The sequence below is a fragment of the Trichosurus vulpecula genome, chromosome 2 (genome assembly GCF_011100635.1).
Source record: "Trichosurus vulpecula isolate mTriVul1 chromosome 2, mTriVul1.pri, whole genome shotgun sequence".
Taxonomy (NCBI): Eukaryota; Metazoa; Chordata; class Mammalia; order Diprotodontia; family Phalangeridae; genus Trichosurus; species Trichosurus vulpecula.
Genome location: NC_050574.1, coordinates 120,010,471 through 120,024,945, shown reverse-complemented (window position 1 = coordinate 120,024,945; position 14,475 = coordinate 120,010,471). Strand labels below are relative to the sequence as shown.

The 14,475-nt window shown below is 39.2% G+C and overlaps 1 protein-coding gene across 6 annotated transcripts in view; it reads left to right on the top strand.

The window, feature by feature from the left end:
* The window catches only part of EMSY (EMSY transcriptional repressor, BRCA2 interacting), a 91,447-nt gene extending 89,329 nt beyond the window's left edge, over positions 1–2,118 (top strand). For all 6 annotated transcript variants that reach the window (XM_036745188.1, XM_036745187.1, XM_036745186.1 and 3 more), the window contains one exon: positions 453–2,118. In XM_036745188.1, coding sequence (XP_036601083.1) covers positions 453–647 — 195 coding nt within the window. In that variant the 3' untranslated portion in view covers positions 648–2,118. The remainder of the gene's footprint in view (positions 1–452) is intronic.
* Positions 2,119–14,475: the final 12,357 nt, after the last annotated feature.

Here is a 14,475-nt window from a genome sequence, read left to right as displayed (position 1 = left end):
ATACATAAAGTGTAAAATAGAATTTTGGCCCTGGAAGGGATCTTGGAGAACATCTAATCTAGTGTATCTCTGCCATCATCTCATTGTATGACAGGTGAGGCATTTTCCCCTGTAGGTCTCAATTTCTTCATCTTCATCTATAGAATGAGACCATCAGACTGGATAATCTCCAAAGTCGCTTTCTGCTCTAAGATCCCATGATTGTAAGGTCAGAACTGGATCTCCAGCTCTTTTCTGCCTTCTAGTCTTACTTATGCCTTTTTTGCCATACCATGCTGCCTTGATTGATACCCTCTAGGAAATGCCTTTGAAAAACATTCATCATCCAACCTCCGTGCTGGTTTCCTATCGAGGCCACCATCTCTTTAGTCTTTACTCAAGACCCCTACCCCACCCCACCCCTTGGGCTATTGCAGAGGTTAAAACCTTGTCATGTGTATCTTCTATTACAGACCATCCCTCAGTATTCCATTCCTTGTCACTCCAGCTCCAATGTGGTGGTAGAGCCCAGTGGGTTTCTTGAACTCAATAACTTCACTAGTCAACAGCTGGATGAAGACGAGACGGTACTGGAGCAGGACTTGGACAGCAGCACAGAGGAGGGGACAGAACCCAGCCCTTCCCAGAATTCAGCCGAACGGTCCTAGTGTTTTGGACACCAGAGTGCACTTTAAAGCCTGCTGGGTTCCCTTCCCAGGTGTCCAGGGAATCCCTTGTATTTTGATGTATAGAGAGCACTTTGCAATTAGTTATGCCATGGATCCTGAAATGACAGATGCATTTCACCAAGATGTTGCTGCCAAAGCACCATTTTAAAACTGGAGTTGAAGCTCACAAGGGTGGAATGTCCTTTTTTTTAATAAAAGAATAAAAGAAAATAAAAAAAGAAAAGGAAAGGAAAAGGAAAAAAATTCAAATCTGCAACAACTTGAGACCTGATGTTTGAACTTCTCTTGGACTATAACCAGATACAGAACTTTGTCCAGCAGTGAAGAGAGACTTTTCCTGTTTTTGTTTCTGAGTTGGCATCTGCTAAACAAGACACCATTGGAAAGGACTGTGAATGAACATTGTGTTTTTGGAAAAGCACACCAGGGACAGTTTTAAATCTCTCTCTCTTGCTCTCCTTTTTTCGCAAAGCCCCAGGAAATGTTGAGCTAGTGACGATTTTGCACTTGGCCCAATTCATGTTGAATTACTAAGAAACTTTTAAAAATACTAGCACTAAAGTTCTTTTGGGATCCTTAAAAGAGGTTCAGTTATTTACTGTTGGTCACATGTGGATTTGGTGGCTGTCTTTGAGGCTTGTGTATTTTCACAAGTTGTATGCTAATTTATTTACAAAACAATATTCTTAAAGCCACAGGCAGCACTATTCACTTTCTGTTTAAATGTAAAGATTTCAAAACAGGCCTTGCCCCTTTTAACTAGGAACACATTTTTTGAACACACCTGAGAGAATGTTTCACTGTGATGTGGAGGGAAAGAAACTTTTTGAGCCTAAAGAAAATGTTTATTCAGATTAGGAAAAATCATCATTATTTACAGGATGAGTTCTTACTGTGAAATTGCACATTTATATTGAACTAAGGCTTTGGGAAAACACACATATGTATACTCACACACTCGCCTCTTTCATGTTGTTGTCTACCCCCTTGTGAATGTACAAACGTTCAGTTGCTATTCTAAGCTTACTATGTTTTAAAGGTGTTCTACCTTCTTAGGGCACAGTCTATTCAAGCAATATGTTTGGGTCTTGTGATCACTGTATGTCACAGATAGAAGGGGGGTGGGTGGGGGAGGGAAATGGACTGGAGGGTTAGAGAGTCAGTTTTGACAAGTTGTGGAAAAGGAAACAGTACTTTTCATTTTTTAAAATAATGTAAATAAAATAAGTTTTTAATGGTTTTATATAGATTTCACTATAAATAAGCATTTTAAGACTTTGACAAATTGTTGACCTGTATATACATGTATCAGCATAACTGCCCAATTTTTTGGTGCTGAAGTACTGTAAGTAGAATTCATCAGCAGTCTCCTAATTTTTGCGTCTACATTTTTTTAAACTGTGATATTGTAGTTAATAAATTCCAACTAAAGGAACACTGAGGATTCAAATACAAGGATTCAGAAGATATACTGTTTTATTGGTTTTTTGGTGATGATTGTAGCTATTTCTAATTAAGTAATAATTTGACTTAGTAACCTATAGATGGAGCTGTTGTATATCATTTAAATGTTTTGACACTAGTCGTAAAAGTCTTTGAAACTCTTGATTCTAATAAGTGGAACAAAAATTTAGATCTTCTGAGTAGCAGTCCAGGGTTGTTTCTACTATACCATGTTTAGGTCTTAATTATAGACAACATGATACTATTCTGAAGAATTAATATACTCTAACATTATATTCTACTTAGAGTTTAGCCTTCATAAATTTCAAATTGTTGTGCCAAATGAAACTGCTATGGGCCATATTTTCTATTTTTTAATACTGATATTGTCAAATTAGAATCCTAGAACCTTAAAACTTGAAGAGCCCTTAGGATATGGATTATCAGAGCTGGAAGGGACCATAGAACACCAAATGTTAATGCTGAAAGGAATATGTTTAGTATTTTTATCAAAACTTTGGAAAAGAATAAAGGTGTAGATAGCATACTTCTCACATTTTCAGATGATGATACTAGCAGGAATGCTAACCTCAGACAACTTTATCTAAGAAAATATTGACAGGCTCAAACATTTGACTGAATTGAAGATGAAATTTAGTAAGAATCAATGTAAAGTTTTACAGCTCTGAAGTCAGTTTCTTAAATATGAGATGATGAGTCCCTAGTGTGTTGTGATATCCAAGAGAGCTTATGTAACTTTGGACTCTTGGGGATAGTCCTGCCCTTCTTTACCCTGGTAAGACCATATATGGAGCACTGTGTTCAAGTTCGGGGCAAGCAAAGGCATTGATAAGCAAGACAGTAACCAGGAAGGTGAAGGGTTTCCAGTGTATGCCATACAAGTATTGGCTGAAGGAGCTGGAGAAGAGAAGGCTGGGGATAAGGGGAGGCATGAGACTTTCTTGAAAGGCAGTCATATGGAAGAGGGATTAGATTTGCTCTCTTTGGCCTCAGAAGGCAAAACAAAGAGTTATTTTATTTTTGCTAAGTTGTTTTTGACTCTCCATGACCCCATTTGGGGTTTTCTTGGCAGAGATACTGGAATGGTTTCCCATTTCCTTTTCCAGATTATTTTATAGATGAGAAAAACTGAGACAAACAGGGTTAAGTTACCTGCCCAGGGTCACATAACTAGTGTATGAGGCCAGATTTGAACTCATAAAGTTGTTTTCCTGACTCCAGGCCTAGCGCTCTATCCATTTTGCCACCTACTGCCCCTAAAACAAAGAATAGTCAATAGAAATTGCAATGCTGTTTTTAGGCTCAATGTAAGAGAAAACTTGTTAACAATTAGAGCTGTCCCAAAGTGGAATAGGTTCCTCTAGAAGTAGCAGATTCCTCCTTGCTGAAAGTCTGTAATCAAAGGTGGGATGATCACTTGGCTGGTTGTTATAGAAGGGATTTGTTTTCATGTATAAGTTGCACTAGATGGTCACTAAGGTGCATTTCAACTCCGAAATTCTGTGACTTTGGAAACTTAGGTGTCATCCCTTTACTTCATAGATAAGGAGACCCTTGCCTAAAGTTACACCCATTAGAGTCAGTGACAAAGTTAGGACCGAAATTCAAGTTTTCTGAAGTCCAGGGTTTTTTACTTCTGCATGCTGTTAAAGGGGCATTGTGGCATAGAGGTTAGAATGCTGGCCTTGGAATCAGGAGTATATTCAAATTCTACCCCAGTTACTCAACTAGCTATGTGACCAATGACAAGTCACATGAATGTCTCCATTGGGAGAAGGAGTTTACACATTGGGAATTCCTTTTCTAATGAAATCAAGTGTCCATACCTATACTCATACATACACATGTATGTGTGTATTTATGTATGTATAAATGTATATGTATATATACATTTATCCACACATACATATATATGACATTTATATAGTACTTTTTCTGCATGAAGTTCTTTATATACATTGTCTTATTCAGTCCTCACAAGCATTTGAGGTAGGTTGTGTCAAAATGTAAATTCAGGAATAGTGATTGTCTTATGTTATTCCCTCTACCCACTTCTCTAAGACCATCCTCTAGGTGACTTAACCAAGTAGTTTCTTCCCCTTTTCAAGGCTATCAAAAAGGAAGTAATTAGGTTATTTTTAGTACTAACCCATAAATGGCCAGATAGTTGCTTAAGTCATAAAAGTGTTTCTGGTTAAACTTTGCCTTGAGTTTGGCTTTTCTATTTTTTCCCCACTATTCAAAACTCAGATCCCCGCCCCTCCCTTTTTTGAGTTGAGTACATATTTGTGTTGACTTATCATTTTTTTACTGTCTGGTCTCATGTTTCCCATAGAATCTTAGGATCTCTGAGGGTATTTCATCCAACTTCCTATCCAGTGGATCAGTGCCATCCCAACAAATAGTCATTCAGCTTTACTTGACCATGTCTACTTAAGAGGAGCTTACTACTTCCTGAAGCAACCCCTTCCATATTTGGACATCCCTAATTATTAGGAAGCTTTTCCTTATATGGAGCAGAACTATGTTCCCCTCTCACCTCACCTCACCTCCCTGTCCCCATGTTGTTCCTAATTCTGCCCCATGGGTTGCACGGAATAAGTCTGCTCTTCTTGCCCTGCAGCAGCCCTCTAACTATTTGAAGATAGCAATCGTGTTCCCATCATTCTTTGTAGACTTGGTATTCTCTTTTCCTTCAACTGAACCATATGGTTTTACAACCCCTCTATTTCTTAACCTAGTTACCCTCTCTGCATTCCCCATCTTTTCATGGCTTTTCCTAAAATTGAGTCTCAGAACTGTACACAGTAGTCTAGATGGGGTCTGACTGTACCTAAGGATTTTCTGAGAACTGTAGCAAACTTAAGAGTCTTGCTTTATACAAGAAGTTGCTTCAAATTATAAGATTGTTGTTTTTTCTTTATTCCATGTAACCTTCCTCTCACTCCACCCCACTATGAATTAAGGATCTATTTTGAGTCTATCCTTAGGAAGAACAAACTCTCCATCACTTGATTGGAAAACTTTTATGAAAGGTATTTGTACTTAGCACAGTAGTGCTGCTTTCACTACTCTCTATTATTTTTTCCTAGGATCATATCATTGGGTGGTGTAGTGAAAAGAGTAGAATGCTGCTTTTGGAATCAGAGTCTGGGTTCTAATCCCAGATCTGCTTGTGTGACCTTGGGTAAGTCACTTCGCCTAACCTGGACTTCAGTTTCCTCAGCTATAAAATGAGAGCATGTTGGTTAAGATTCCTTCCCACTCTAACTGATCCTATGATCCATTTAAACCTAGGAGATATCTTAGAGATCCTCTAGTCTAAAACCCTTATTTTACAGATAATCATCCTTTGAAGGATGGCTAGGGTATCAGCAGGTAGAGATAGAGTAGAGGACTTTCCAGTCCTGGGAAATGTCATGAGCTTGGGAGACTAGAGAGTATTGGATGTATTTGGAAGGTAGAGAAGTCACATTTGGATGAAGCTTATGAAAAGGAGCAATGTGAGATAAGACAACAAAAGTCAAGATCCTAGGATTTAGAGCTGGAAGGGTCCTTAGAAGTAGTCTACCCCCTTCCACCTCAGTGTGAGGGGGAGGAGGGAGGGAAATAGGCTCAGAGATGGAAAGTGAATTACATGGTCATCCCAGAAGAAAACAGCCAGGCTTCAAACCTAGGTCCTTAGTCTAAGTCCAGTGATGTCTCCACTCTATCACACTTCTATCTTGGAGAAGGCTGTAAATGCTAGGATGAGTTTGGACTTGATATTTGGCCCCGGGCGGGGGGAGCTATTGGAGGCGTTTGAGGAGGGCTGTGATGTGATTAGTGCTGTCTGTGCATTAAGCAGTATTGTTGGCAATATGCCCAAGATGGATTGAAGAGGGGAGACTGGATACTGAGAGGCTGGCTAGAGTAGTCTAGGAGAGGAATAGATTGGGGCATGAATGAGTACAGGGGTGGGTTTGTGAATGGAGAGGAGGGGGTGGATGTGAGAGATACTGTGGGAGGTAGAGTTGACACAATTTGGAACCTGATTGGGGAGAGGAGAGGGAAGAGGCAAGAGAGAGGGAGGAATCAAAGATGAGAGATGGAAGTATGGTGTTTATGTAACTGGTAATATGGCAGTGCCATCTGCAGAAGCAAGTCAAGAAGAATATCAGGTATGGGGGGAAGAGATGCTCAATCAACATGTATTAATCACTACAGGTATGTATGTACTATATACACAGGCACTGTGCTAAGTGCTGGGGACACAAAAAGAGGCAAAAGCCCTCAAGGACTTAGGATCTAATGAGAGGTACAGCATGCAAACAAATGTATACAAAGCAAGCTGTAGACAGGATAAATAGGAATCCTTAACTAAGGGAAGACATTGGAATTTAGAGGGCTTGAGAAAGGTTTCCTGTACAAGGTGGGATTTCCATTGGCACTTAAAGGAAGCTGGTAAGGTCAGGAATCAGAGTGGAGGAGGGAGAGCGTTCCAGGCATGGGAAATGGCCAGATGGTAAGGGTGCTGTGTGACATGTGGAATTGAAATATATTATTTTGTCCTAGTGATGACTTAACTAGTTTTTTATACCATGTGCCCAGGCAGAGATAGACTAGAGGCTTAGAGAATCCCAGAATTGGAAGGGAAGAGGATAAGCATTTGTTTAGCACTGACTGTACCAGTATTATCTCATTAGATCTTGGCAACAACTATGAGATAATGCTGTTATTATCCACATTTTACATTGAGGAAACTGAGGCAAAAATAGAGGTCATGTGACTCAAAGTTACACGACAAGTAAATAAGACTGGATTTGAACTCAGGTCTTCCTCACTCCTGGTTCAGTGTGCTCTATCCATTGCTTCACCCAGCTCAACTCAGAGTCTGATCCTTACTAAATCAGGAAGTCTCTTTGTAAAGAAAGCTAAGTCTCTGGGTATTCTTAAGTTGTAAAAGCAAATTACAGTGAAGTAGGAAAAGAAGGTGTTTAACCTACCACAAAGATTATGATGAGATTAAAAAAAAGTTATCATTGCTTGATTTCCCAAGTGGTTGTTCAAAAAGAGAATTTGACAGCTAAATAATAAACTCACCATTTATTAAACATCTATCACATACAGAACTCCATTTTACGCACTGCAGAAGATAGAGATAATAATGCAAACTCCCATTTCTCTGGGAGGTTTACAAAATACTTTCATTGCAATAACTTTTATTTTACAGTTGAGAGACTGGGGCTCAGAGAGGCGGAAAATTTGTCCAAGATCACAAATCTTTCAAGTATCTGAGCTAAGTGAGTCTTGGACCCCAACCTCCTGATTCTTAAAATCCAAGTTTCTTAAAGTCCAAGATTCTTAAAATGATAGCACATAGATGAATAAGTGCAGAGGCTACAAGAATGGGCTGAACTTAGCCCTTGTTCTCAAAGAGTTTATCGTTAAGAAAGGAAGATAAGATGTAGAACAATTCATATCTGTAATGCTAAGTTTTGCAAAGCACTTATGTGGTGCAAGCATTATTATCCCCATTTAAGACATGAGAAAACAGACCCTGCAGGGCTAAATGACTTGTTGATTATCACACAACTAGTTGGTATCTGATGGAGATTTTAAACTCATTTCTCCTAATTCCATCTCCCATCATCGACCTACTTACCAGGCTCAAATTCAAATTGAAATATGGTAAGTGCCAGAAGGGAGGAATCAAATAACGTTGTGTTCAGCCTAGAGTCAGGAGACCTGAATTCACATCCTCTTGTTGTGTGATTACAAGCACATAACTCATCTTCTCAGAGTCTTTGTTTCTTCATCTGTAAAATGGAGATAATACCTGTGCTTCCTACTTTATAGGGTTATTGATAAGAAAGTACTTTATAACTCTTAAATAGCTATGTGAGTTATTATTGATGGTTGATACCTGACAGGAGTGTGTGTGGAGGGGGAGATGGGGTAAAGGTCATTATAAGCATTTGGAACCATAGAAATAAGGGCAAGGAAGATTTTGTCAGAACTGTAACTAGAAAGCTAGGAGTTTTTGTTCCCAGGGTGAGTGACACAAAGTGTACCATTAATTGAGCTACAGAGGAGACAGACCCTAAGATACTTGACTGGAGATGCTGCTGGGAAGCCACCCCACGAGAATGGGGGGTTAAGAGGATGAAGTGGGGAAGTGCTCATCCTGGTTGGTGGCTCATTATTTTAACTAAACATTTTTGCCAGTTAGGTGCTCCCTTGTTTCTCTGTTCCTGAAGCACTTCAAGTGTGATTGATATTACTTCCTTCCAGGCAAAACTGTGGTCATCCCATCTTAAATGAGATCAGTAATTATTCTGAAAGTTTGACTTATCCACACAGGAAAAACCAAGTGGATGAAGAATGCCTGTTGTCCAGAATGATAGGCAGTTTGAATAGATAACCTTTAGAGCTTCTCCATCAGAAAATATCTCTTGTACACTGAAAACAGGCAAAGAATTGGGCCCCAATAAATAAGAGAATGACTGAATACCAGTCAGTCAGATTGTATTTAGGAAATTTCCAAATTTGTAGAATAACCCTGAGCTTCTCTTTGAAACAAGGGCCCATTCTTCTAATATTCTTCCAGTGATGTTGTATGGCTGCATTAAAGGCAAAAGATTAAGGGGTGAAAAGGGGGAAAGATTAAAGCCCTCTGGTATGAGACCTTTTCAGGGCTGCTTACCACTTTTGGTGTCCATGTGACTTACTCAACTCTCACCTGTGGCTCTAAGTGTGTGCGCAATGGCCACACCCAAGTAAACCATTTTGGCAGATGAGCTAAACCGGGTGGAGAGTAACCAAAGGGTCTCAAACCCATTGGTGAGTTATGGGGGTGTCTACCCCAAGCATGCGAAGACTTCTCCCAGCAGAATGGGCATATGGGAACAGTTTGTTCCAATGGGCACGAAGGTGACTGAAGTAGACACTGTGAGACGCTTAGATCTTGGTTAGACATTAAAGATGCCAGCATCATCCACTGCATCCCAAGTCATCACCAGCCATCTTGATTTTGGTCTTCCCACTGAACTCTGATGACTCTAGAAGAGTGAGGCAGATGACTTTATGCAACTCTGCCTCACTTAAATCCAGTTTATGTGCTGTGAGTCAAAAGACATCATCCATGCCACTTTGCCATTTTTACCTGCCTCACAGTCCTGCAGCAACAGGCAAGTGATGAAGCAGCAGGTGCAGACACCCTGGAAGCTATAGTCACCACCCTGCACACAGGTAGCCCGCTACATAGGTTTGTCTTCTCACTGGACTGAAGCAGCAGTGGGGTTCGGTAGCCCCCTGGGTGTCTGAGCAGCCTTTTTAAGGGACTGTACTATTCACCTCCTAACATGATGAAGGGGCTAGAAAAGATACCCTGCAAATTGTCTCATTTACTCAACCCTTGTCTGCTTGCCATGGCACACACGGATCCACCTCATGGTAGAAACACACAAAAAAATGTGCAAAAACTTTTGTGATGATGATTCCACTCACCATCAGTATATGGAATGTGCTTATGCTTATGGACAGCAGGAAATCTTGCAGACCTGAAAGGTGAACAGCTCTTATGAGAGAACTCAGCAAGTATTGCATCTGTATAGCAGTTCTGAGTGAAAAAACGCTGGCAAACAAAGGCCAGCTTGCTGAATTCAGAGCTGGATGCATGTTTTTGTGGAATGGCCACAGTGATGGAAAGCACCATGAAGCTGGTGTAGGTTTTGCAATCACAACTAATCTAGTCAGCAAGCTTATATGCCTACCAAAACGTGTGAATGACAGAGTCATGACAATTCGATTGCCACTTACAGGAAAGTGCTATGCCACCATCATCAGTGCATATGCTCCCACCTTGAAGTACCCTGTGGAGGTCAAAGAAAAAATTTATGAAGACCTGAAGACCCTCATCATCAGTGTGCCAAAAGAGGACAAGTTTATAATTCTGGGTGATTTAAATGCCAGAATAGACACAAACTATCAGATACGTTAGAGAGTCCTTGGGAGGAATAGAATCAGAAACAGCAACAGTCACTTACTACTGAAGAATTGCGCATCTCATGATCTTCTCATCACCAACACTGTCTTCTGTTTACATAAGTGCAACAAAACTTTATGGATGCACCCTCGCAGCAGACATTGACAATTAATAGACTATGTCATTGTAAGAAGAGACAGGATGTGAAGGTGATGAAGGGAATGTGTGTTTCAGAATGCTGCACCAATCATAGACTTATCCGCTCCAAGCTAAACATTCACATTCGACAAAAATGGTGGCCTTAAGGTAAAACACTTATTAGAAGACTTAATGTCAACAGATTAGAGTGCTTTTCCAAGAGTGAACAGTTTGTTGCTAATTTGGAAAGCTGAGCCAAGACATGGTTGGCAGCAGTGGAGCAGAAAAGGAGCAGGAGCTTTCAAGAGATTTGGTGTACAGCATTATGTTTACTCATCTGAGCCAGAACACTCACAAACATCAAGATTGGTTTAATGAAAATTATGGGAAAATTCAGAAGCTGCTAAATGAAAAACGAGAACTCTGCAGGATTTATCGGCAGGATAGTTCATCTATCTCTAAGAAGGCAGTTTAACTCCATCAAAAGTAAATTACAAGTGAATCTTAGAAAGATCCCCAGTAAGAAGGCAGATGAAACTCAGTTTTACACGATAGTAACAATTCAAAGCACTTTTATGATGCTCTGAAGGCTATTTATGGGTCAAAGACCTATGGTGCATCTCAGCTACTCAGTGCTGATGGAGCCACATTTGATTAGTGATAAGGATGTGATTCTGGAGAGATGGGCTCAACACTTCCACAGTGTTCTCAACAGACCATCCTCAATCAATGCTTAAGCCTTTGACTGTATACCTCAGGTTGAAGTCAAACCTCCTCTGGCCAAAATTCCAACTGAAGAAGAGGTTTTGCAGCCTCTGAGACTGAAATTCAACCAAAGTATGGATTGATTCTCTGTTTCTTGTGCTAATTTTAGCCTAACAACACCCCTGCCCCCACAAAAATCCACAGGTTCTCTACCAGTATTACACCATCCATATGTGGAACCATTGGTACAGCAAATGGAGAAATTTTGAATGCTGTGAATAAATTTGCTTACCTTGGCAGTATACTTTCCAGGGAGGTACACATAGATGGTGAGATTGACATAGACATTGAGAGAGCTAGGACAGTGTTTGGGAGGCTCCGAAGGAAAGTATGGGAGAGAAGTAGTATTAGACTGACTACCAAACTGAAGGTCTACAGGGCCATTGTGCTGACCTCATTGTTGTATGCCTGTGAAACTTGGACAGTCTACCAGTGTTATGCCAGGAAACTGAATCGCTTCCACTTGAATTGTCTTAGGAAGATTCTGAAGATCACCTAGCAAAATAAGGTACTGGACACTGATGTCCTTTCTTGAGCTGAACTGCTAGGCATTCAAACTACAGCAGAGAGCTCAACTCTGATGGGCTGGCCATGTTGTTTGAACATCAAACATTATGTTTGCCTAAAAGACTATTTTCCGGAGAACTCAAACAAGGCAAATATCACATGGAGGTCAGAAGAAGTAATACAAGAATACTCTCCAGGTCTCTCAGAAGAACTTTGGAATCAATTGTGAAACATGGGAAACACTGACATAGGACCACCAAAGAAGGTGCTACAGCACCTATGAGCTCTATGAGCTAAGCAGAATTTCAGTAGCTCAAAATAAATGTGTGATATGCAAATTTAGAGACATCTTCACTCTAGGTGTTCACATGGACTATTTGTACCAGACCTATGGTAGAGCTCTCTGAGTTCTTATTGATCTGATCAGCCACAGTTGGACACATTGTACCTTGACCCCAACATAATGGTGTCATTTTGGTCCTCTTCGAGAACAAAGGACAACGACCAACAGTGGCTGCATTATGGAACACTATAGTCTACCAATAATTAAGAAAGAGTTCTTTGAGGCACTAGATTTGTCCATATTGTCAGAGGTAGGACTTGAATTCCAATCTGTCTCAAAGGCCAGCCCTCCAACCTTTCCCAGTCTACTTCTCAGCTAATAAATACCAAAACATTTATTGAGTGCCTGCTGTGCATAAGGCCTTATTCTAAATGTTGTGAAAAACTTGTAAAGAATTTTTCTAAAATGTACAGGTGTGTCCCACAGAACAGTGATCTAACCAACATTAAAATTTCCTTAATGTTAGAAAGACATTAACCAAACTTCACCTTCAGATGACTGATACTATATATGTCTTGGTATAATAACAATTTTAATGCTACCTAAAATAATCTACAAGTGTAATACTTTACCAATTGAACTTTATATCAGGTACTTTGCAGAACTATGCAAAATTCATGTGGAGGACCAAAAGACCTAGAATCTTAAATGATGACAAAAAAGAAAGGAAACTAGTACTTCCAGACCTCAAATTATGTTATAAAGTAATAATCATAAAAACTATTTAGTACTGGTTAAAAATAGAAAAGTAGATTAATGGAACAAACTAGGTAAGCAAGGATTAGGAACAATTGAACTTAGTAGAAGTGTTAGACAAACCCAAAAACATAAACTACTTGAGGAAGAAATCCCTATCTGGCAAAAACTAGGAATACTAGAAAGCAGCACGGCAAAAAACAGATTTATACTAGCATGTTAAATTACATACCACAATAAATTTCAAATGAATACTTAATAGAAAAGGCCAGCATAAAAAATTGGAGGAAAATGGTTAGAAATATCCTTCATAACTACATCTAGGTAAGGGAATTCTTAAATAAGAGTTAACATGACAAAAGATAAAATAGATAAATTTGTTTAAATGAAATTAAAAGCATTTGCATAAATAAAACCAATGCAACTGTTAGGACAAGGAAGGAAATTGTCAATTGGGAAAAATCTTTGCATTAAATAGCTCTGGTAAAGGTCTTATATGTATATCTGTATGTGTATACACACACATGCATGTGTATGGAATTAAAAATATAGAACATCAAAAGACATATCTGAGTGAAAAAGTGATTAAAATAAGATGAACAAAAAGTTCCAAAAAAAAAAGAAAGGTAAACTTTTTAGGAGAAAAAAGCATTAAAACTGATCAGCACATTAAAAAAAAATAAAAACAACCTGATCGTATATGCAATGTTCCACACTCACTGACCTCTGCAAAGGAACAGGGGAAGGTATTTTTAAAAAAAAAAATTTTCCATTTACATGTAAAAACAATTTTAACATTCATTTATTAAAATTTTGAGTTTCAAATTCCCTCCTTCCTTCTCTACTCTCCACCCTCACTGAGAAGGCAAGCAATTTAATATAGGTTATACATGTGCAACCATGCAAAACATTTCCATATTAGTCAGGTTTTTAAAGAAAGCACAGACCAAAAAAAGCCATGAAAAATTAAAGAAAGTGAATAATAGTATGCTTTAATCTGCATTCAGACTCCATTAGTTCTTTCTCTGGAAATGGATAGTATTTTTCATCATAAGTCCTTTGGAATTATCTTGGATCATTGTATTGCTGAAAATAGCTAAGACAAGGGTGGGGAACCTGAGGCATTGAGGCCACATATGGCCCTTTAGGTCCTCAAGTGCGGCCCTTTGACTGAATCCAATCTTCACAGAACAAATCCCCTTCACAAAAGAATTTGTTCTGTAATACTTAGACTCAGTCAAAGGGCCACACTTGAAGAGCTAGAGAGCCACATGTGGCCTTGAGGCCACAGGTTCCCCACCCCTGAGCAGTTTATCATCGTACAATATTGCTGTTACTGTGTACAGTGTTCTGCTCACTTCATTCTGCATCATCTCATCTAAGTCTTTCCAGGTTTTATCAAAAACGTTCTGCTTGTCATTTCTTATAGCGTAATAGTATTCTGTTACAATCATATACCACAACTTGTTCACCCATTCTCCAAATAATGTACATTCCCCTCAACTACCAATTCTTTACTACCACAAAAAAAGAGCTGCTATAAACATTTTTGTACAAATAAGGTCCTTTTCTTTCTTCTTAAGATTTTTTGGGGGATACAGACCTAGTAGTGATACCTCTGGTTCCAAGGGTATTCACAGATCTATAGCCCTTTGGGATTAGTTCCAAATTGCTATCCAGAATGGTTGGATCAGCTCACAACTCCACCAACTGTGAATTAGTGTCCCATTTTCCCCCATCCCCTCCAACATTTGTCATTTTCCTTTTCTGTCATGTTGACCAATCTGGTAGGTGTGAGGTAGTAACTCAGAATTGTTTTACTTTGCATTTCCCTAATCAAGAGTGATTTAGAACATTTTTTCATATGATTATAGACAGCTTTGATTGCTTCATCTGAAAATTTCATGTTCATATCCTTTGGCCATTTA